Here is a 24,661-nt window from a genome sequence, read left to right on the forward strand (position 1 = left end):
GAGGAGGGCATTCAGCAGAGCACCTTCTGATGAAGTGTCTGTGAATCTACAAGTGAAGGAAGAGATGCAAACCTCCAGTCCCTGGTTTGTCCCAGTGTCTGTCCATTCTGCATGTGGTTGATCCAGGGAAGGGTGAGCTGGGTGGCTTATTTCCTTTCACCACTGAACAGCTTAAAAGAAAACACCAGATCTTTATGGCAAGTCATTTATAAGAGAATTCATAAAACCATCAGCTAGAAAAAGCCTGGTTCTCCCCTCTCAGAGGAGCAGAAAGATCAGAGTTGCACTGGAAATGAGTCTCAGTGGGGGTGAAGCAAGACAGATCTGAAGGCAATACAAGGGCACCAAGCACTGTGTGCCTTTGCTTAGCTCCTGTAAGCCTCCCATGGCTTCCAGGGATCTGTAGGCCATACTGAAGAGGGAAATAAATCATTGCCAAGTAGCTTTTATTTATGCTATAAAGGTATCCTAAGCGGCACGAGTTTTGTTGGCAGCTAAGTTGTCCTCAGGACACAAGAGAACAAAATCAGCTTCAGAACTGGGTCAGTACTCAATAACTGAACCTGTTTGCACCTTGTCCTGGACGCCCCAGCACTCAGTGTCTGCTCTTGGATGCCTCTGGGATTTCACTGCATGCACGGAGCCCAGCCCTGAATGACAACATTACATTGAAACCTCTTCACCTGTTTTAGAAGCCTGTGCCTGGCTCCTTTCCTGAATTTTCATCCTCGAGGCAATGTGCATGGGTCCATTTGGACTCATGATTGGATACGCATGCAACCAACGGAGACTGCTCATGCAAGTTGAGCCAGTATCCAATGCAGAGGTTCCAACACTGCTGTGTGCTGGTTGTCCCCAGCAGATCAGGCTGCCCCTTCCAGCCTGGCACTGGGCACCCACAGCTCCCTGGGCAGCCAGTGGCATCTGTGACCCAGAAAGCACAGAAAAGGTATTTTTGTGTTGAGGAAGCTAACACAGGTTTCACTTACACAGATCTGTCATCCCTTGAATCTAGTTCTTACCGTCAACATCCTGCAGCAGTGAGCTCCAGCATTCAGTCACTGTGCTTTGTGCCATAAAATATTTCACTTCATCTGCATTTGTTTATTGTGAGAAATGGTGGCTCCCTCTTACTCACCTTCGCTACACCTTATTTAATGGTGTGAAACTTCTTATCATCATCGTTTACCTCTGTCAGACCTAATTTCAAAATCTAATACCTCCAAAGACTTTTGGCTGCTCCTGCAGCCTTCTTCTGCATCTCTTAGTTTCTTCCCTTTGGGAATTCAGCACACAAGAGGTCTCATAACAACACTCTCATGTGAAGGCTGAGTGCTAGCATTTGTTAGCAATCAGTCTTTGCATTCACTCTCCAAAAGCAAAGGCCAAGTAAGAGTGCAGATTTGCCAGACCATCAGCCCCAGGCTGGTGTCCACCATACCCAAGGAACTGTTCAGTGGGGGTGCAATGTTGACCCCCAGCCTCTTAAGCCAACTTGACGACACAGACCGCAATCAATGAGCAAGCAGCACAGAAGAAAGATATCTGGGGCAGAAGAGGGATCTGCCTGTCCTGCCTCCTCTTAGTCCCTCTTGATCTCCTTCCATTAGCTTTGCTAACACAGCTGTTTGGCTGCTGATGTCTCCCAAAAGTGTATTCCTTTCCTCTTTAGTAGGATTCCAAGGGGCACAGTGCTGTCTGTGCAAGCGCTGAAGACTGACCTTGGAGATAGAGGTAGAAGCTACAGTTAAAGTAACTGAGAAAATCCTGAAATTGGCAACTGGAAAAGGATCAAACAAGTGTTTCCTTTTTTTTTTTTTTTTTTTTTTTTTTTTTTTTTTTTTTTTCACAAAGGTAGAATGGATTTCCTGGAAAAGATGAGGCACACAGTTAAATCCTGTGGTACTCTGAATGGCAATCAGGGAACTACGAACATCCAACTGCCAGAGGAGAAATGAGTCAGGGATCAGACCACACTGCGTGTGTGTGGCTGCTATCCCACAAAGCACAGGGCTGCAGAGGAGTGCAAATCTCCTACAGAACTGAGAGAAAGGATGAGAAGCTGCTGAGTCATTTGTAGGGCAGTGGAGAATACAAATTAAGACAAGCACAGATTTGAGGGCAGAGATGATGTCTCACTTTTAGTCCCAAATCTCTGCAGCTCACATTTGACAGCGTAGAAATAACACAGAGGAACAACAATAACTCAGATTCCAGGAAATATCTGCACGATGCAGGGAGTTTTCATGGAGGACTGTGGAATGCCTCACACACAGAAGTAAACGTGGACAGAAGTGAGGTCCTCTTTCTGAGAAGGGTTCAATGGTTACAGGAAGCAAAATCATCCCAGAGATGGACGACTCATCCTGAAGAAGTCTAAAGATGAGGCCAAAATGTGTCTGAAGCAAAAAAGAAATATAGAGGTTTAGTTTTTTTGCATAGCGGGAGAACTCCAGTAGCTCTCAGCAGTAACAAAATGAAATCAGCAGCACAGAAGATAATTTTTGTGGTCAGTGCTCATGAAAAGCCAGTGGCAGAAGTGCACTGAATTGTGAACACGGTGGAACCATCACTGTAAGCAGATGGCACTGCTGCTCAACTCCTGGACTGGAGACACAACCCAGAACGTGGCTGTAAAGCAGACAACGCCAGGGAAGAGGGCTGCCATTCTGAGGACAAACCAGAATCACAGAATATCCCAGGTGGGAAGGGAGCCATAAGGATCATCGAGTCCAACTCTTCGGACACCGAGGACCACCCAAAATAAAGTTTAACTGTTGGGAATAAAGGACTGTTGATCCTCGAGCTGAAAGCACTCCTAACACCAGTTTCACTAAGAGATCGGAGTGGAACACAGCAAAGCAGGTAAACTTTAGGGTGTTTTGAACTGCACTGGATAACTGCCACAGAGTGCAACAACATGCTGATGCTACATCAGTTGTTCTTACAACTCTAAAAGGGCAAAATGCTGAACCTGTATGTGAAGAGCTTGTTAAAAGTTAAGATGGAAAAGACCTCCAGTAAATCAGCCTCAAGTCAGACACACAGAAAGGGAGATGAAAAAAAAACAGACTAAAACATATTTTGTCTTACTTCACACATTTTGGATTCATGAATCCAAGACAGACACAGATTTATTGCATTATTAGAGGACGTAACTGTTAATGATGCAGCAGAGTGCAAGTTCTGATGCCAACCAGTCCACCAACACCAACTTGATGGCTCTGCTGTACCATGGCTGCCATGGAGCCGGGGGATAAAATGTTCTGCCTTTGAATTATAATATTAAAGTAATGCTGCAAAACTGCCAGACCCTGGGACAGCAAAATTGACTCGGACCCCATGGAGAGATTGAAATCTACTGTGTGGTAGTGAGGATGCAATGGAGAGAAGAAGCCAGATGATAACAAACAGATCCTCATCTGCTGCAAGCTGCAAGTCTACAAGTTCATGAAATTCTGGGGTCTTAGGGGAGAAAGGGAGATAATTTGTGGAGGGGGAGTGCAGTCCGTAGTGCCCTGTGTCACAGCTGGTGAGTAGTTCATGGCAGTGCTGTGCCTTTTAAGTTCATTTTTCATTTTTTTTTCTCCTTTGCTGTTAATTAGAGGGCTGAAAGAGACCCATAAAATGCAGTATTGTGGGTGAATCCTTTACCTTCCTACTACCCACATATTCATGATACTCTGTGTGATTTGAACTTGGCCAACTAACATATTTGCAACTTAGCGTCCTGCTCAGCTCTTCTACTGGATGCCATCACAAGACAAACGTGGCCTCGGCAGCAGATGGCAGTGGGCAACAGTGGAGGAGAAGAGGTCTTGGAGGTAGCTTGAAAGATGGAGGGAAAATGTGAAAATTGCAACAAGCTGCCTGAAAAATAACATGGTGATGAGTTTCGTTAAGTATTCACACATGCACACATGCATATGCACAACTATTTCACAGTGTAAATGTTTGCAAGTGACTTTTCCCCATTTTCCCCTTGTTATTTGTTGAATTTTGCCATTACACTCATATTTCATAGCAGTACATTTGATACCCATGAAGTATAAACATTAAAGTCACTGCAGTGACTATGCTGTCCACTGGAGCATGCACCAGAATAATTTACAACCAAAGTACTTAACAGGAACTCGGTTCCTCATCCTCCCTGGAAAGCTGTAGGGATGCAGAAAATTGCAGTGTTTTATGGATCATTTCCATTTTAGGTCTCATTCTCCATTAGTCCTGTACAAACACAGACAGATGTCGCAGCAATGCCTGATATAAATAGATGGGAGTGTATTATTGTAGGACTGACTGCCATCACGTGATTTTTTTGGTCAGAGGAAGAGAGAAGGATGTGCTTTCCCTACCCTGCAGACAGCTGCCGTGGCTCTGAGCTCTGCGTAGTCCCTTCTTTCACAGTGGGTTGGGTCTGGTAGGTAGATGTGTTTAATGCAGTGAGGAGATTCAGTGCACTGAGACAAATAACCTGAAGTGTCCTTCCGAGCCCTACTGGCTGAAAGGACACTGCTTGGCCACTGCTCCTCCGTGGCATAAGCACGCATGCACTGATGGCACAGAACAGCCCAGAGCTGTCTGAGAAAAGACAACTGAAGGGCATCACGTGCTCCTTCCACATGGTTGCCCCATAGGAATTTGCTGGTGAGTTTTCTAGTCAGACAGCTCTCCTTGTGCTGCAAAGCTCCCTTGCACATAAAGTAGGTGGTTGGCTGTGGCTAGAAGGGTTGGCATGGCACCCTGCTTCCCTCGGCCCCAACTGTCACCAAAAAGATTCTGAGACCTTTGGGAAAGCCATGCCTCTGGGAGCTGACAACAGCCCCTTGTTAAAGCACAGCCACTACACTGCGAGACAGACACCCACGTGAGCAGTCCTATGGGACAGGTGCCTTGGAGAAGACTCTTCTTTCCTCGTGTGCCCTCTGAAAGCACTCTGTTTAGTTGACACCGTCAGGTTTTGCATCTTCCTCTTTAAACTGAGTTCATTTCGTGATCTGGAGCAGTGCTTTCTGACCTCAAGGGCATTCAAAACATCCTTTCAGCTAGACAGACACACTACACACACTGCATATAGGGCAGCTGAAATGTCCAGCTGAAATGCCTGTTGTCTGCTCACTCCAAACTCTCTCTACATCAGATTGTGCCCTGAAGGAGGCAGTAGGGCAGAGAAGTAACTCAGTTGCAGGAAATGCTCTGCTGCCACTTATATGTGCTTTCCCATCTGATCTGAAAGCAGAAAATGCTGAGTACTTTATAAATGGCCCCTTATCTAGAAAAGTGATGTCTGGGCACTGAGGTCTGAACAGGGAGTTCCATCTACAGCTTTCCTCTTGGATTCAGCTCCTGGACAACACAGCAAACCAGCTCCCAGTGCCTGCCTTCCTGCAGCCCACGCTGCTGAACGTGAGTGCAGGGCTCTACGAATGACATGGCAATGGCAGAGGAGGGTTTATCAACACATGTTCAGATGTGTGCAAATTTGCCACGTGTGGGCAGCTGAACCCTACCATGGAGGCACGTTCCAGGAGACATGAGGTGCTGCTGAACAGGGACAACAATCCCACTGCTATAATTTCTATTTGCCCTGCACTTGCTTGGTGGTATTTATACATATCAGGGAGCTGTTCAGTAACTAAAGTATTTATTTCTGTTATTTATAAACCCACCATCTGGTCATTGAGCTTCAACCATGGCATTTTCCTACAGAGACCTGGACTCATCGTTTGCTCCCCTGTGTTATCCTAGAGGCAAAGGGCTGAGATGATGCTCTGAGCCAACTGGGCATTGCCTAACAAAGGGACTGTGTGTCCAAAGGGCACAAAGCACTGCCACAGAGCTTGGTTATGGTACAAAGCACCCAGAACCTTGCAGCTAGAAACCATGTGCACCAATCAACCTCGACATCTTTCTAAGCAGACATCTCCAAGGGGCTCTAACAGCCATCATTCCCACTCAGAACACAACCACCCTCCCATCTTTCCCTCCCCTCCATAAAACAAAAGCAATAACCCTTCCATAATACTGCTCATCGCTGCACCAACAACCCTGAATTGAGCAGGTGATCATTTCGTCTCATCAGACAACAGGAAACCCAACAGTTGGGAACACCTGTCAGGTCGGAACGAATTGCAAAATAACAAACAAGCAAACATGAGGAAATGTGCATATAAAAAACTTTTTCTCCTGGCATATTGTCAATAAGCAATTTTTCCTTCCGCAAGGAAAGGATTTAAGTTCTTGAATGATATGATGCTTGGAAATGTCGTTTCCTTTTCGTTAAAAAAAAAAACACCACCCCAATCGACCAAAAAAATTCCAACCCCAAACTCACATATTGGTGTTAACAAAGCAAGGTAAAAGGACGAATCTCCCAACAATGACAACCGAAAAATAAAGGTACACATCAGCATCTGTAATCAAAATCTACTACATACTGTACTTGGGAAGTCTTCTGGGGAAAGATCATTGGCATCGAGTGAGGACATCACTATAAGTCTTGTGCATATGATATGTATGAAACAATGATGCCATTGGAGGGTGGATGGACGGACCCTTAGGAAACTGTCACTCACAAAACTGTTCCATGACAAGAGAAAATAAAGAGATGTAAAAAGGACTGATTTCCCCCGTTCCCCAACCCCCCCCCAGTGTTACAGATTCCTTCTCATTTGACGGAAACAGCCTCTTCTAGTATCAGTTTACTTGTTTTAAAAAAAAGAAAATGTCTTCAGCTTTTGTAGAAGTCCAACAATTTCTGAGATGCACTTGGTTCCACAGCACCAAAGAGCTTCAGCTCTCCTCTTCGATTTGCCAACAGGGCTTTCAGGAAGGACTGCTGGGCATTCCCAGAGCTGCCATCCCAGGTGAGAAAGAGAAGTGCTTCTTGTGACCATTCTTTGCATTCGTCTTCTTGAAAAGTCTCATAACTCCAGAGGTGTCTGGGCCCAGCTGCAGCAACCCTTGTGCAAGAGGAAATAGATGAAGCTGCTCTATTCTCTTCCTTTGAAGACTCCCATTGGTCTTGGAGCCCTTTTCAAGACTGCAATTGCTTTTTATTATTATTTAAAAATAATTCACTGTTTGTTTGTTTTCAAAATAGCTGTCTTTTCTTGTTCCCTTTTTCCATTGTTTTCTATTGTTTCACCTCTTGGTGACGATAGGGCATTTCTTCCTGTTGCCATGATCCTCAGAGCAGCTGCCTGTCTCTGATCCACGCAGAACACTCAAGAACTGGAGCTCAGACACACAGGGGCAGAGGGGAGCAGGGCCTCAAGGAAGTGGAGCACGAGGGCACGTCGCTATCAAACCTCCACAGACTGAATTTGGTTCATCTGTGCTCTCATCACCTGGATACTGTTCAGAATTTTCTTCTGGTGTCCTGCTAAAGTGACCCCAACTCGTAGAATGTCCCTTTGGGAGGAAAGAAACAAACACCACATAAACATCAGCAAAGATCAAAAAGTGCATCAGAACAAGGCTATGCATGAGCATCCCCTTGGAGCGTGCTATGCTGGGAGATGTAGTCTCCACACTGTATCTGCAGCACTTATTCCACAAATGCAATGGGTGAATGAGAGCTAGGTGGAACCTTCACTCCTCTGCCTTTTCTTCTCCTGGATGAACCTCTCAGTCTTTGCATTTTCAGCATAACTGCAGCACCCCCCAAGCACAGAAAGCCTCAGTACTGAGCGCCAATGCAGTGCTTTGCTCACTGCTTCTAAGTGAACTGGTCTTTGAAAAGCTTTTACGTTTTCTACCCTTGAATTGTTTGGATTACTGAAAGTCTGGATTCTCTCTCCTGCTGTGTCAGATAGGAATTAGAAACCTACTTTTCCATCCTTGGAGATGGATGAATAGGAGGTGATACACGGATGTTACTCCCTGTGTGAAGATGATGAGTGCTTTTGTTACTCTTGAATTATCACAGAGTCACAGATAATTTCCAACCATTCAGGTTGGAAACGGCCTCTAAGATCATCCAGTCCAACATCCACCTATCACCAATACTGCCCACTAAACCATGTCCCTAAGTACCACATCCACCACACTGTTCTGATGAGGCCATGAAGTGAAAAACTTCTGCTACTTATCCTCTTTTCTGAAGCGTGGCAATCTAATTTTTGCACTGCTGCTGTTTCTGATGGATATTAGGCATCTGGGGAAGATAAAGCTCACACCAAGAGCATGAGTGTTACTCTGCATTAGTGCTATATGTGATCACTCCAGCTGAGTTTGCTACTCACCTCCCTGCTGGTGAATAAATTTCAGTCATGAATCTTCTGATCAGAGAATGGATGGCATTCGTAAGATGCCATCCGTGCCTTACTTCAAGGATTTTCAATTGCCTTTTCTCTTTCCTTCAGTGTTAGGAACAGAATTTTAAGAGTGGGCACCAATGGGCAAAGCAGGGCAAATGGAAGCTCCAAGGAAATGTGGAAGAAAATCCTTTAGAACAAGTAGCAAATGGGCTGGTGTTTGCTTTAGTGCTTGCTCTACACCTTGTCTCTCCGGTCAAACACAAGGAGGAAGAAGGAATGAAGAAGGAAAGCTGAGGATGGATCTGTGCAACAGATCGTATGTTCTGGCTGCAGACCGCTGTCAAAGCACCCTTCAGTCTCTAAGAATGGTGGGAGAGTGAGCACCCAAGCCACAGCTTTGCTGCCATTCAAATTTCTGCACAGCAAAGCAACTGGAAACCTGTTTGAGCACTACACAACCCCGGCACCAGGGTGGTGTCCTTACAGTGACTACTTGCCTTGCTGCTTTCCACTCCCTCCTCTGTGCTGCCAAATATGCTGAGCTAAGAAAAGGGAACATTTCCTGTTGGAAGAGTCTGGCGATTTGATTTCTGCTTTTACTCTGATTAGGAATAAAAACCAGTCTTTACTCTGGCTCATGTCCAGCTTTTCATCCATCAGGACCCCCAGGTCCTTCTGCACAGGGATGCTTTCAATTAGTTCTACTCCCAGCCTGTACTCATATCTGGGACTCCCCTGACCCAAACACAACACCTTGACCTTGGCCTTGTTCAACCTTGTTAGGCTCACACTCAGGTAGATCAGCATTGAAATCACCTGCATTTGGTACACTGAAGCTGTTTTCAGTAAACATTTAAACTTTGCTGGCTACCCCGGTTTCAAGAAAAGAGAGCATTATGGCAGTTCAGTTCCACTGATACAATCCTTAGAAGGTGGTCTCAAGTAATGTTGTATCATGATTTTCCAAGGACAAAGGATTTGATCTATCACCTCTATAATTCTGTCCACCCAACCAGGTGAGAAATGTGGAAAGGTTTGTCAGAAGAGACAGGGGACACGAGGATGAGCTGAGGGAACCCCTGTGACAACACTGAAGGCACACAGAGAGGACTTGGAAGATACTGTGAGGGATGTGGGAAGGTACTGGGAAGAGTAGCATTTAAAGGACACTGAGCACATCCAAGGAAAACACTGACTTCATTAGCCTGGCTGCAATGTATCCAACAGATACACTGCGTAAAATCCACCAAATCTAGCAGGGTTGGGTTGTGGTGTGGGCCCAGTTTGGTTAAAGTTCTTCGTTATCTTTCAGATTTTAAGGGTTTTCTTCCTGTAGTGTGAACACAGCCTACACAGTCCCAAAATCACCCCCAAAGCTCTGGGGCTGTACCATGGATACACTGAAACAGTCAGAATTGCCACGTGAATTTCCTGGCAGCAAGTAAGAGCAAAAAAAGCCCCCAAAAATCAGTTTGGCTGTTTGTGTGGACGCATTCTGATTGAGTGATAGTTTTTAAGTGTGAAATTAGGCATCAATTCCAAGAAACCTTCCTAGTTACCAGGCACAGAGACATCACAGCACTTACACATGGCTTTAATGCTTGGTGCTTTCCTGGCAAGGGTTTCTAAAGCTAACTGCAACCAACTACAAATCTTTCCCGAGAGGCATCAAAGCCCCAGTTGGCCCCAAGGGATTTCAAAAACTACCACAAATGGATTTCAGCTGCCTGCTTTCTCTGAAGAACTTGCTAAAATCTTGCCACTGAGGAAAGTTTTTAGTGCATACAGGACAATTCAAAACAAAGTGAAACCATGTGGACTTCCAGAGGCTTTTCTTAACCAGAATTTTTTTGTAGCATGTATGTCTCCTCTGCCTGTAAGCCAGACATGCACAAGGACTGCGGAGTCCTGAAGTGTTCTCCAGTGGTTGGAGAAGTGCCTGATGCCACTGTAAAATCTCTATTTGTTCCATGGAGGGGTTTTGGAGACACTAACGGCAGTTTTCATTTTCACATGCAGTGTGAGAACACGGGACTGAATTCTGCAGATCTAGAGCAATAGATGGACAAAATCTGGATAAAAGACTGCCTGCAGAATAGAGACAGTTCTGCAGAAATTGAACAGACCAGAAGAGGGTCTACAAGGTAACAAATTCTGTAAAACAATGTGAAAAGAAAATAAACTCAATTAGTGATCAGCTGTTAAACAACTGAGATCTTTCTTTGCTCTTTGGGACCAGAAGCCTGGGCACTTACTCTACAGTCATCTGAGATACTATATCAAAGGTGGTGAAGCCAGCACTGGCAAAGCTCTCCTTGTACTGGCTCATCTTGATGGCATCCAGCCATTCATCCACAGTGTTGAAGCTGGTATAATCTGGGATTGTGCGGTCAAGTAGAGGGAGGTTAACCCTGAAACACAGAAATAGAGCATGATCACAGCGAGCAACGGCAAGCAAGCACATGCATTTCTGCACCCTCCATCGGCTGGAATGACTTGGACCAGCATTACTCAGTCCAAAGCAGAGGGACAAGAGTGACTTTGACATCTTTTACTGATCCTCTATAGAGGAGGAAACAACATGGGTCAAGCGGCCTTTACAACAGCTACCCAGGAGAGATGCAAGGATGGTGCCCGTCAGGCCACAAACAACAGAAACCAAAAGACAGTAAGGCAGCATGCATACCCAGAGGAGAGAGGTGCCATGGCTTTCAGACTATTAGGATTTCGGATCATTTTGTCTAACGTGTTGACAATCTGTCCAAATTTGGGTCTGTGGTTTCGATCCTTCTGCCAACAGTCAAGCATTAGCTGGTGCAGGGCATTTGGACAATCCATAGGGGGTGGCAGCCGATAGTCCTGCTCAATAGCATTTATCACCTGCAACGAGAGGAAGAGAAATCAACAGAGTGGCAATAACATCTCTATCCCTGAATGGAGGAGTAGGCCAAAGTGGCACTCGTTTAACTCTTAATGTTCCTTTTCTTAGCTCCTAAGGGTGACTGTAATGGTGAGAAGGTTTTGCCTGATGCTTCTTTGGTGTCTCCCTGCAACACCAAGGGACCTGGGAAAATACACGGCCTTGTCACATATAATGGAAACAGCAGACGCAAAAGGGATCTTCTTCAACAGGAAACCTCAGCTCTCTGTCACTCTGGTAGAAGGATCTCAGCATCTCTGTCTGTTCTCACTCCTTGATTACGGCCACTATAGATTTGTCTTGCACACTTCTAAGGACTCCTCTGGTGAGCTGCCTAAGACTCTCCTGGGGAAGAACTGGAGAGAGTCCACGCAACCATCAAGCATTTGGCTCTGGCAATGACTGAATGATTTCCTAAGGAGCCACCCGCCTTGCAGCCAGCAGATCCACCCCGCGAGGGGGCACAGCCTGCACTCTCCATCCCTTTTTCCTTCCCCTGCCTCCCCAGACTCTCACACCCAAGGGTCAGGAGGCTAAACTGCAGCGAATATCTGCCATGTGTTAATTCGCAGGGAGCATCAGCTGCAATTAAGTGGTGACAGCTTCTGGGGCATGATGTCCTGCGGCACAAGAAGGGGGAGAAGAGGCTGGGGAGGCAGGGGAGCAGCCAGCATGCAGCAAGCTGCACTGAGGAGATGGGCATGGGCTCTGACATCCTCACCAGCTGCGTGATGGAAGTAGGAAACTGTAAGGGAAGAGGTGCAGAACAGAAGGGAGAGAACAATGACACGAGTGGGGGACAGCAGAATGCCGAGTGCACGGAGGGATGCCAAGGCAGGGAGAGGGCAGAGACACGTCTGCAGTACATGCTTGAAACTGAAAGTGATAATGAAACCCAAATGTGAATGAGGCCTTTCTGAGAAGGACCTAACACTTAACATCCTTCTCTTTGTCACACAGAACTAATGTAAAGATTTTACTGGCATGCTGGGACAAGGAAGTCATGCTTCAGCCACTAGGGACTCGTTTCAACAAATTCCCCACTAGGTAATGAGGAGGAATTTGCTCTTCTCTGAACCTGACATGGTACGGATGGAGCTGTATTGACCTGAAAAATGTCTAATTTGCCATTGGGGTGGGAGGATTTGAGAGGGCCAGGTGGGAAGCCCAAAGACTGAAGAGCATGCAGAATGGTAGAATAGAGGTGGCAGTAGAGGACCCATTTACTTCCCAGAGGCAGTTCTGAAACAAACTTGAGGTCAGGAAGATGCTGTTATATTAAGGTTTTCATACCCAGGCTTGCAGAAGAGAGGTAGACAAGCCTTCTGCACACCAAAGGGTCTACCCAAGACCTTGATGTTTTATCCTGAGGCCTAGAGAGCATGAAGGACAGCTCATCAGAGAGACAATACAACAAGAATCCTGAAAGATTTTGACTGTGGACACCTCTCCCATGACAGAGAGTGTTCTGGACATGCCACAGGCCACGTCTAGATATAACCATGCCTTCGCCTTGCAATCTGCTCTTGATTTCAGGGTTCCTGCTCCTGGTTTCTTAACAACTCACATCTTGATTGGTCATATCCCAGTAAGGCCGCTCGCCGTAGGACATCACCTCCCACATGACTATTCCATAGCTCCACACATCACTGGCTGATGTGAATTTTCGGTATTGAATTGCCTCAGGGGCTGTCCACCGTATTGGGATCTTCCCACCCTGCAGGGAAAAACAAACAACTAAGAGAGGATAGCAGCAGAAAAAGAAAGAGCAATTGAAAGAGATGTGTCCAAAACACTTTTGTCTGATATACCAATCAAATCCCAGAGGAAGGGATCTCTCAACTATCCCTATCGACAGCTTGGGAATGGCTTTGTCCAGCCACCTCCTGGCAACCTTCAGGGTTGATGATCCCCCTCATCTGTCTGGTGACTTGTTCAGGGTTGCACCAAGCCCCTGGGGAAGAAGTTTTTCCTATTATTCAACCTGAGTGTCCCACGCTATGATTTTGTCTACTGCTCCTTGTTACACCATATGGTACCAATGAAAACTGTTTGGCTCTGACTTCTTCCTGCTCTTCAAGTACTGCAGGTCACTTCTAGGAAGGCACTCAGCCTTCGTTTCACCATATTAAACAAGCTCAGCTCTTTCCACCTGCCTACAGTTACAGCAATCCCTGGCATGTCAAAATGTCCATTGTGCTGGCAATGAATGACTGTGAAATTGGAAAAAATCAAACAAATTCCTCTTCAATCCCCCTCCCATCCTTTTGCTGTCATCTATCTCAGAAGCAGAATAAAAAAGGATTAAATTCTTTTTTAAGAATTAAATTAAATTAAAAGAATTCATGAAGAGCTGTGCTTGACATCTTCTCACTGGCAGCTCCAAAAGATCTGGGAGGGATCATTTCCTACAGATCAGGCCCAGCTCTATCAACAGTTATTTCCAAGAACGCGTCTCACAGGCACTGCAGTGGGGTGGTGCTGTCTGCCCCTGCAAAAGATGGGATCTAGGAAAACTACTGGCTGCAGTCGTACTGATCAAGAAAGTCTTCTCCGTAGGTATGACTATAAGGCCTATTAACAGTTGCTGGAATAATAACTGGACACAAACTTGCAAGAAAAGACCTTCCTTCATTCATTCAATTGATATTTCCCAGGTGACACATTATTCCCATTGCTGGTATCCTGAGAAAAGCATTCTTAACATCAACAGGAAACTTCTCTCTCACTCCTTCCTCCCCACCCACCCCTCCTGCTATGCAAAAGCAGCTTTACCAGTGCACTGGTGTAAGTGGGATCAGAGGTGTCATCCTCCAGGAAACGGGAGAGGCCGAAGTCGGACACTTTGCAGACCAGGTTGCTGTTGACCAGGATGTTGCGGGCAGCCAGGTCCCGGTGCACGTAGTTCATATCAGCCAGGTACTTCATGCCTGCTGCAATGCCACGCAACATGCCCACCAGCTGGATCACCGTGAACTGCCCATCATTTTGCTTGGGGAAAAAAGGAAAGAATAGACATGAGAGGTGCAAACCCACAGCCGGTCGTGAGCGGGCAAACAGCCAGTAGTCTTTGTTTACATCACGTGTCAAGACACAGCTATGCCACCAGCACCACAAGTTCCCTCTCAAAGAAAGAGAAGGGAGAGCTCACAAGGGCTGGAAGTCACCCTCACACGCCCTACAGGCACCAATACCAATGGCTGCTGACATTCAAAGGTGACAGATCTGCCACATCTTGCATGCGAGGGTTTGGAAGGGGTAATCTATTCCTAATAAGCAAGTGAATTCGGCATTCATTCCACACAGTGAATTATTCACATCAGACTCAGGCCTGTAAATGTTTAGACACAGCAGCTGGAGCTGGAGCCCTGCTGTGTAAAAGATCTGGCAGAACTCACCTCCATGTCTGTAAAGGAGTTGCTCTGAAATGAACAACACTCCTCTAGTACAAGTGTAGAAACACACAGAATCACAGAATACTCCGAGATGGAAGAGACTACAAGGATCACTGAGTCCAACTCCTGGCTCCATTTATGGAGCCCAACGCCACCCAATACCATTATGACCAGGACAGGATGACCTGACCTAGATGCCACACATAGGAGTGAAAGAGTAACAGATTACTTCTAAGGCATTGGGAAAACTTCCTTTTTCTTTAAGCCGGTAACTTTGATTTATGTAATTGTACTAAAAAAGTAAGGCTTGGTTCAATCTTGAGGACACATAACATGACAGCCCTGATGCCACCACTTCTCCTGAGGCCACAGACCTCCCCGGTGGGCAGTGAAGGACAAGCTATACTGGCACAAAGAAGGAATCTCCCCCCATCCCCTCCCAGTCCTCCTCTGACCCTGGGATTTCATACCCTCAAGAAGGAGTCCAAAGAGCCATTCTCCATGAACTCTGTAATGATCATGACTGGGGAACTCTTGGTCACCACTCCCTCCAGGTGGATGACATTGGGGTGGTCAAACTGCCCCATGATGCTGGCTTCACTCAGGAAGTCCCGTCTCTGCTTCTCTGTGTAACCAGACTTCAGGGTCTTGATGGCCACGAAGATCTCTCTTTTGCCAGGAAGCTTGAGATGCCCACTGCACACCTCACCAAATTCCCCTGTGAACAGAGAGAAACAGGTTGAACTCATTGGCCTTCCAGAGCTCTGCCTAACCCCTGAGAGACCCCACTCCTTGGGGCTCCAGCAGTGAGCTCCAGAAGAATTCATCCTTTGGTGAGAAGCACTGGGCACTATGGACAGACTGGATGTGGTCCAGAGACCACCATGTTCTTGCCAGTCCAGGAACGCTGTAGTTAAGCATAAAACCTTATTCACATTAGTTTTCCTCGTACATACAAGGTTGAATCCTCATGAAGACTGTGGGACCCAGCCAACATTCCCAGTTCACCTACCTGCCCCAATCACCTGCTCGATTTTCACACAGGAGATATCAATTTCTTTTGCAAATTCCCTGACAGCCTCATTGGGATCCTCATAGGTAAATGGATCAATATAAATCTTCATCCCTGGAGTCACTGTGTAAAGTAGAGGGAGAGTCAGACATACAGGCACAACTGGAGTGACCAAAAATTGACATCAAGAGAAATCTATTTGCATGTGCATGTGGGGTTGTGTGTACCTACATGGGACTGTGTGCCCATGACTGCATGTATATCCATGTATGCATACATGTGTGTGAGTACATTTGTGTGTGTTCGTGTTTCTGTGCACAGTAATGCACGTGTATGCAGAGGGTTAGCACACAGCAGGGAGCTGAAAGGCCCCGCTGGCCTTCCCTGCATCATCTTCCTCCTCAGTAAACATCAGACACATGGGAAAGCAGAGGAGAAGACCTGGGCTCAAGCAGTCCAGGACCTAGTCCAGGAGATGGTGAGGGTTGCCTTGAGACATTAATGCAGGCACATGCTGATTCTCTAGTACATAGAGGTGGCTCCAAGGTGCCTGGTACTAATGTACAGCCATAAGACTGAGCCCTCTATTAGAGATTCTGTGATCCTTCCATGGGCAATGCAATCAGGACAGAGAGCCCAGTCTGTCCCCTGCTCTCCCCACTGCTACCTATAGCTGAGGACAGCTTTATACCACAATCCTAGGCTCCGGCCAGTCTCCAGATTGGAAGTATTTGTAGAGCAGAGACCACAGAAATAGAGGCACTACTCCCAGGTCCAGATATAGGATGATGGTCAGACCTATACAGGCAAGCTGCTGCAATGCTAAGGACTTTAAGGCCTATGCCTTAGCAATCTGTTAAGCATAAGTGTAGCCTCTCTACAGCAATCACTGCTGGGAAACAGAGTAGAGACTATGCCTTGGATTGGTGTCTTGAGTGATGTGGCTAAAAGGCACCCCAGGCCTGTTATCAGTCCGTCTGTATCTGGTGGCACCTCTCCTATTGCGACAGTTGTGAAGGCACAGCTATTAATGCCTTCCCAGCCTGAAGCTGTCATGTTGCACACCAGACCCCAGCAGAAAGTGAGAATGTATGTTTACACATGCAGCAAGGACTGACAAACAACTGAGAGCTGCATTTACATAATCTTTCTTGAAGAGTGTCATTTTTAGTGGTAAGTTATAGCAATGCAGCCAGCACAATGCTGTTCTGGCATGGAGTCACCGTTCAGTGCTCTGCCTTATGGAAAATGTTTCCAAGGTAAGAACAGAAACACCAGTGAGCCCTGTGCCAGAATACTGCTGATATTCTCCAGGCACGACTGTTTTCAGAACAAAGCCCAATGTCTGTAAAAGAACAAAGTGCAAACACCCCGAAGTTGCAAAAATAACATGATGTACATAACAACTGAGATTGGAACAAAGCAGAAGTTTAGTGACAGATCTCTAGCTAGGAAGGAAAAAGGCATTTTGGAGGGCATGCAGCCAAGGGCTGGTGAGGAGAATGAGGGTGAGGCAGGGTGCGTAGGGAGGTTGGAAGCAGGAATGCTGGATGTGAGGGAGTGCCTTGTAGTGCATGAGGATGTCAAAGAGACAGGCTGCAAGAGAGGGCATGTTATGTACTGTATCTATTACGTAGAATAGTTTGAGTTGGAAGGGACCCTAAGTCTAGTCTGTCACCCTTGCAATGAACAGGAACAACCACAGCCCCATCAGTGCTCTGAGCCCCTCCTTGGGTGTCTCCAGGGATGGGGCACCACCACCTCTCTGGGCAACCTGTGCCAGTGCCTCACCACCCTCACTGTAACAAACTTCTTCCTTATATCCAATCTAAACCTCCATATATAGATACAGAACTCTACAGATCTCAAAATACCTACAATACATATAGATACAATGCATAGCATGCCACACATTTGTAAAAAAAAACGTAAGATAGATGGATCATATTTACTAGGATTCTGGAAGCAGTGGGACGGTCAATGGCAAAGGCACCATGTGAGCTCCTGCAGGAGGACAGTGCTCCATAGGAAGCAGGCAAGTTGGGAAAAGCTCAGAATCTGAGCAGCAAGACAAGGTGTGGTGGTAGGGGCTTCACAGCAGGAGAGGGAGTTTTGGGGGCACGTGGAAGAGTTTCTGTTTGATGTTGCAGAAGTTTGTTGGCCATGCATGGGGGCCCACTTTGTTGTTGGTATCCAAAACCATGCAGGTTTGGAGAGCACAAACTCTGCTAAGTGTGGCAGGGACCATAGAGGGCAGGTAGGGAATCTAGATGATGCAAGTGGGTGATCCAGGCAACAAATGCCAAACTCTGGTTCTAGGGGATGCAATATGCTGGTTCAGAAAGCGCGAGGCTGCTACAGCCAGAGTCTAGGAAGGGTGTGGGGAACCAGAGGCATGTTTCAGCAGTGCACACTGAGATCACAGAATCATAGAATCCTTAGAGTTGGAAGGGATCTCTGAAGGCCATCTAGTCCAACTCCTCTGCAATGAACAGGGATGGAGGGAAGAAGTGGAGGGCAAGCAGACATAAGCCAAACACACAGCCCAGATCTCTCCAGTAGTTTTCTGCAAAAGCTTAGCCTTGTTAGACAGAAGCTTTCTAAAGAAGGATCTGGCCATGCTTCTGGGAGCCCTGACTAGCACAAGGATCCTCTTGTGTTCACATGCACAGATCTGCCTGGCTAAGGACCCTGAGCCCTCCCCGTACAACGCAAGGAATGAGTGAACAGGAACACAAACCGAAGAGAGAGCGGACCCCCAGGGCTGGCGGGGGACCACGGTACGTACTGTGGCCACTGGTATAGTGCTGCAGCTTGTCGGTGTACTCAGAGTCAGCACGTTCAAAGCCCCGTCTTCTGGAAAGAAAGGGAGTCCTGAGCAATGTGCACAGCTCAGCTGAGGCTGAGAAATGCACTGAAATGCACTCTTCCCCCACTTTTGTGGAATAACAGACTATCCCAAATTAGGAGGGGTCACAAGGACCATAGAATTGCTAAGGCAGGAAAGACTGTTAAGATCACATAGTTCAACCACCAGCCAGTGCCAGTGGCTGCTCATTGACACTCAACTCCTGAACACTTAACATGCCCATCTCCATCCTCTCCAATTTCTATCCCCACCACTCTCCACCTCTAGCTGCCATCCCGCTGCACAGCCCCAGTACAGAGGGCCCCAAGTGATGCTCTCAGACTGACCTACCTGTTGCACACAATAATGATGACAACAACAGCAATGAGAAACACCAGTCCTGCTGCAGAGGAGCCAATGATGAGTGGCAGCTTCTCCTGGACACTGGTCTGGTACTCGGCTGAAAGGAAGAGGGAATGAGTTACTGCACGGACTGACAATACGTTCATCAAGGATGGCCTACATTTATTTGCATGGCTACTGCTGTGGTGCTTCTTGGTGTGGTTTTTGTCTGGGCTATGTCCAGAGCATGTCTCATGTTGGCTCTGACAGAGGATGTTCTCAAGCAGGAAGGTTGGATGGAGCTATCCTTTTTGGGTGGGAATGTTTAGTCCTGTGGATGCATGCTGTGCCTTGTTACTTGGCCTCAAGGCTAGAAAACTGGCTTGGCTTGTTTTATTTAGCTGCACAAATGTAAAAAGTAGAGACCCAAAACACATTTGTCATCAACAGCTCTGCAGATGAACATCATAAATTCCATTTCCTTTAAATCCAACTGAACAGGCAGGTGCCCATGCCAGAAAAGCTTGGCAGAAGTTGGCCTAGACAAAGTGATTCCCTGCATGGAATACCAAGTACCCAATCTTTCTCCAGTGCTTGCCAGGTTGAATAAACCCAGGTGACTTATCAATGCACTTCTGATGGGATTATCAAGAAGGGGACTAGCATTGCAACCAGTGCACCTCCATCTTGTTCAAGGCTCTCTAGACTTGTTGTAGACTTGTTTATGCAGAGGCAGGTGAAGACTCACCTTCAGTCATGGTCTGGAAGTACATCTTGCCACTATACCGGCCGTACCCAGCCACGGTGCGTGCTCGCACTTGGAAGACGTAGATTGTGCCAGCCTTGAGGTTTTGCACTGTCACAGTGTTGGTGGGGCTCTTCACTGCTGTTGAATTTAACTCACTCAGGTTCTGCCAAGAAAATATACATCTGTCATCAAAAAAGAGAGTCAAGGTTCTGGACACAGCACCAGAATCAGGCACTGCAATGCTCAGAAGTACAGAAATTCCAAATTTCTATCCCACACCCTTTCGTGTGGTTATTCACCCCATTTATCCTTTTCAGTAGCACCTCCTATCTGGCAGGTGAGGTTGCTTTGGCGGGGTCACTGGTTGGAACAGATCAGCTAAAAATCCTGGCAAATTTGCAAGTGAGTCACTGAGAACTGCTGCCTTCAAGTCACTGCAAGGGGCTTGGCAAGCCCACCAAGCACAGATCACCAGTCAGGAGAAGAACCTCACTTCTCACGAGATTTTAGACTGGCAGAAAGAAGTCACAAAGATACAGTTTGCATAACCCCATCAAATGGACCTGGGGTTGAGGAGCTTGAGTTGTGAAACTCCATTGGGTGGCAGGGAGGAATTTCTTCTTGTTTCACGTTAGCATGATCCAGCCCAGAAGGCCAAATGCACGCTGGGCTGTATTAACAGAAAGATTTCTGTCTACACCAATGCATGCAGTATGGGAAATTAACAGGTAGCTGGAATCCACGGTGCAATTAGGGAACTATGACCTAATTGCTACCATGGAAACATTGGTGGGACCATTCACAAAACGGGACCACGACAATCGAGGGCTTTTTAGAATGGAAGCAGAAATGGGCAAATTGCTCTCTATGTTAAGAAATGGATAGATTGCTAAGAGCTGCCTCAGAAATTGCCACAGATGGGGTGAGTTCGTGGGCAAAAATTAAGGACTGGACTAAAAAAAGACATCTGGTGGTTGGGGTCTACAGGGGTCTACAGGCCATCAGATCAAGGGCAACCTACGGATGAGGCCTTCAGCTTCAGCTACAAGAAGCACCACACTCACTCTCATCCTTCTAGGGCATTTCAACCTGACTATTCACTGGACAAGGAATTGGTTGGATGGTTGCAGCCAGAGGGTTGTAGTCAGTGGCTCTACACCCAGGTGGAAGCCAGTGATGAGTGGTGTCCCCCAGGGCAGTGGTACTCTTTAACACCTTTATCAGTGACATAAGCAGCAGGATCAAGAGCACCCTCAGCAGTTTGTTGATGGCACCAAGCTGAGCAGTGCAGTAGATACAGCAGAAGGAAGGAATGCCATCCAAATGGATGTGGACAGGCTCAAGAAGTGGTCCCATAAGAACCTATGAGGTTCAACAAGGCTGAGTGCAAGGTGTTGCAACTGAGTGGGGCGATCCCAGGTATGTGTACAGAGTGGGAGAAGAACTCATCGAGGGCAGCCTTGTGGAGAGAGACTTAGGGGTTCTGTGCTCAAGAAGCTCAATTACAGATACAAAGACAACAAAGATCGAGAAAAAATGAGCTCACAGAAAACTGATTGCCTCGTTTGTGTGAAAAGGCCTCAGAACTCCCATGGATTTTTCTCAGGAAGGCAAGGAGAGAAGTAGGTCAGGAAGCGTTTTCATTTTTACTGCCCAAGGGCTTGGATGAAACCTCCCAGGCCCTTGGATGGCATTAACACCACAGTTGTTTTAAAATCATCTGTCCAACTGTTGGCGAGTACCTCATCCCCACCGTCATCCTGGAGGATTTTAAGTCGAATGCCACAGATATGCTTACAAGATGGTTTATAGGCTAGGAAACAAATGTCTGAGCAAGGTATTCTCATACCTATGCTCTCTAACTCCCCTCATGCAAGGACAGAGCATTTATGGGTTTGTGGAGACAAACCCATATGGCTGGAACCAGCAGTTTAATCACTCTGGAGCACTTTCCCTCAAGCCTAACAGGGCTAAGACTTAAAAATGGCTTGGTAAATCTCTTCATAAATCTACTCTTTGCCTTTGGCATATTGCTCAGACATCATCCCTTCAGCAGCTTGCTTGTTCCCTTCAAACATTGCTCTCCTTTCACCCTTCTGAGCTTCTCCAGCATGTCCAGGTGGTTTAAAGCCTATGTTCCTTTGCTGTTTCTCTAACATACTTCTAACTTCCCGATAGACTTCATTTAGTGTCCTCATCTGGTTCTTCTCCCTCTGAGCCAAATCTATTCTGAAACTGAAGTCTGATCAACAAAGAGTTTCTTGAAACATGCATAGTCTGTGAAACGCCCGAAGGATTTGCAGAAATGGTTTCTAAAAAGTCATGTTTTATCAGCCAAAAAAAAAGCAAAGAAAAATGTCAACCAACTTAATTTGGCAGGCAGTTCCTCTCTGCATCTGCACAGCAGCAATCTGTTGTGGTTCCTGAAGCAAACAGAGTCACACGTACAAAGCAAGTCCAAGGCTGGATGCCAAATAATAACACAAATGTGAATTTCAGCCCCCTTGGGATCAAATGCATTAGGAGGGATGCTCAGATGTGGTAGGAGGGTCATTCTGGTTACTCCTGAGATGGATCCTTGGGGCCCACAACTTCATACTCTTCTGGGTATCATCACTGAGCAACTGGGTCTGGGGGTATCTCAAAAGCATAGAATCAAAGGATCATTAAGGTTGGAAAAGAGCACTGAGATCATCCAGTCCAGCCATTACATTTCCAATCCCAGTCAGGTACCTGATCAAGTGTGCAACTTGGAAGTAAAGAAGATACCAAAAAAATGTACCAAGAGGTTCAAAGCCCAGGAAGAGAGAGCTGTAGTGACAGCACTTGGGCAGCTTGGGTTGTCCTCTCTGCCTGTGCTGGTGCCTCCTGAAAGCCTTTTGCCATAAAAAGCATAGCCCACGTGTGGCTTGGACCGTTTGTCCTTGGGATCAGGGAGGGACTGTGTCCAAATATTTGACAACAGAGGAAAGTAGATGAACACCTTGTTGGTTGCCACGAAGAGCAGCTTCCCCTTTAGCCAAGCCTCCCCCAGAAAACTGAGGGAAAAAAGAAAGAGGATGAGACTAAGAGAAAACAAGATTGGTAGAATGAACTGCCTGAGATCATTCTGAGTGTCCCTGGGGAAAGGACCCTTCTTGCTTTCCAGATGCATCTTGTTACCTTCTCATCCATCTTGCCATGTACTCTGGGATCATCTCCAAGGGTCAAATAAAAGGCTGTGATTTATGCAATATAGGTCAGGACCTATTTAACAGTCTACAAAGAAGCTCCTCCCGCCTCCCTGTTCTCCCTCTGGCTCTTGGTGATGAGAAAATAGGTCACAGGCAGTGGGGGGGATTAATCATTTCTTCCGGCAACTGCTGGGAAAATATTTTCAGTTCCATTTAATCATAAAGCTTTTTAATTAGTTAGTTTGCATTTTTTTTTTAACATATAGTTTATAAGCTTTTAGGCAAAGAGGCAGATTCCTGGAAGGAGAAATCTCCTGCTCTCCAATCCCCATCTCCACTGAATGGCATGGATGAAGTTCAGCAGTCATGCAGAGCTTGGCATGTCCTGGGACCATTATCAGTGCAGTCTTCACATCCCTTGGCAGACCCATAGGACACCACTCCTCTCCTGGGAGGAGGTAGAAGAGGGGATGGAAGAGCCAGAGCTATGGGATCCTCACCTTAAGTTGGTAGTGCAACGTGTTCCTTCCATGGGGATCTGGAACAGCTTTCCCCTGGTATAACACCCAGGTAAAGGGGTTGAGGCTGCTGCACACAGGTGCAAACTCATCTTCTGTGCAAATGCACTGACACACAATCTCAAAGATTGGACAGTTGGCTAACATGATCCATCCTGGCACAATATACTATGTGACAACCCCCCAGTTCCCATTCCCCACCAATGAAAAGGGAAAAATTAAACCCTGAACTGGCTGCTGGCTGCCCTGCTCTCCCTGCAATGGATCCACTTGACACCAGCAGGAGAGGTGAAGAAAGGAGAAGCTCCTCCTGAAAGACCAACACAGTTATGCTGCCTAAGCACTGAGCTGTAACCATCACTGTGCTCCAAAATGTTGACAGCCAGTGCCACCCACGCTGACGAGCCAAAAGCAGCAGCCTGTGCACGCCCTTTGCATCACCTCCTCTCCCCAAATCTTGCAGCCAATCCCGCAGTACCTTCTCATAATATTGTAGCTCATAATCCAGGATGACTCCGTTGGGCTGGTCAGGTTGAGACCACGAGAGGGTAATGCTGTCCACAGTGCGGCTGACCTGGTGCATGATGGACACAGCTGAAGGAGCTGGAAGAGAAGGAGAGAGGCCTCAGTTGGGTGCTTGCATGGACACGACCACATCCCCTGGCTGGAGGCAGGCAGCTGTGAGTTTTTGCTATTTGGAGCTACTGAAATTGCTTTCAGCAGAGGCAGGACTCTCCAGGGGTCTGGAGATCCTGGTTTTTGCTTTTTGAAGACATTAGTTAAGGTTTTCACAGCTCACATAATTAGAAACCACGTAGGGAAGCATCTTTGGCAAGAAAACTGGAAAGAGATCATTCATTCCCAAGCAAAATGAGCCCAGGGTTGGAGCAAACACAGCCTTGTTCTCCTGGAAAAGTGCTACCAGCCCAGCAATATATAATCCTCCTTGCTTGCCATGGGGAAGTAGGGGGTTTTGTACTTTGACATTTGCATAGAGAGGCTTTATATGGAACAGGCAGACGCAGGAAGCAAGCAGCTTCTCTCCTGCTTGGTGTGCTGGGTCTGCAAGTTGCACACGCCAATCAAGGGAGGTGTGTACAGCAGCATGAGCATGCAACACAAACCTGACCTGACATGCTGACAATGGTGAGTCTTCTGCCGAGTCAGAATGCCCTGGAAATAGCACACCCACAGACGCCTCTTGTCCCACTGAGCACAATGGGACCTTCCAGCAGCTCTTCACACACTCCAGGCAGCTGCCCACCCTTTGCTCTGCCCTGCCCTGCCTATTGCCTGTGGCCAGGTAGGAACGCTGCAGTCGGAGCTGTTCTAACAGCAGGTGGGACGGGGCCACCGTGTGGATCTGCCCCCCTACTGGGCAGTGCTCAGCAACCTCGATCCCTCCTTACTGCCCCGGTCTCCCACATTCGGGGCCCATATTTAC

The 24,661-nt window shown here is 46.9% G+C and overlaps 1 protein-coding gene across 4 annotated transcripts in view; it reads right to left on the minus strand.

Annotated features, from left to right (window-relative positions):
* Positions 1-1,802: 1,802 nt before the first annotated feature.
* Positions 1,803-24,661, minus strand: part of EPHB2 (EPH receptor B2) — a 103,304-nt gene continuing 80,445 nt past the window's right edge. Inside the window, exons 6-16 of one of the 4 annotated variants that reach the window (XM_052691639.1) lie at positions 23,696-23,820; positions 19,527-19,689; positions 18,788-18,896; positions 18,377-18,441; positions 15,589-15,711; positions 15,047-15,294; positions 13,957-14,172; positions 12,749-12,898; positions 10,948-11,141; positions 10,517-10,672; positions 1,803-7,413 (exon numbers count right to left, since the gene is read on the minus strand). In XM_052691639.1, coding sequence (XP_052547599.1) covers positions 7,305-7,413; positions 10,517-10,672; positions 10,948-11,141; positions 12,749-12,898; positions 13,957-14,172; positions 15,047-15,294; positions 15,589-15,711; positions 18,377-18,441; positions 18,788-18,896; positions 19,527-19,689; positions 23,696-23,820 — 1,658 coding nt within the window. In that variant the 3' untranslated portion in view covers positions 1,803-7,304. Of the gene's footprint in view, positions 7,414-10,516; positions 10,673-10,947; positions 11,142-12,748; positions 12,899-13,956; positions 14,173-15,046; positions 15,295-15,588; positions 15,712-18,328; positions 18,445-18,787; positions 18,897-19,526; positions 19,690-23,695; positions 23,821-24,661 lie in introns of all 4 variants that reach the window. The other 3 variants (XM_052691637.1, XM_052691638.1, XM_052691636.1) reach the window with 3 other exon arrangements.

The sequence above is a fragment of the Tympanuchus pallidicinctus genome, unplaced genomic scaffold (genome assembly GCF_026119805.1).
Source record: "Tympanuchus pallidicinctus isolate F22 unplaced genomic scaffold, pur_lepc_1.0 scaffold29, whole genome shotgun sequence".
Taxonomy (NCBI): Eukaryota; Metazoa; Chordata; class Aves; order Galliformes; family Phasianidae; genus Tympanuchus; species Tympanuchus pallidicinctus.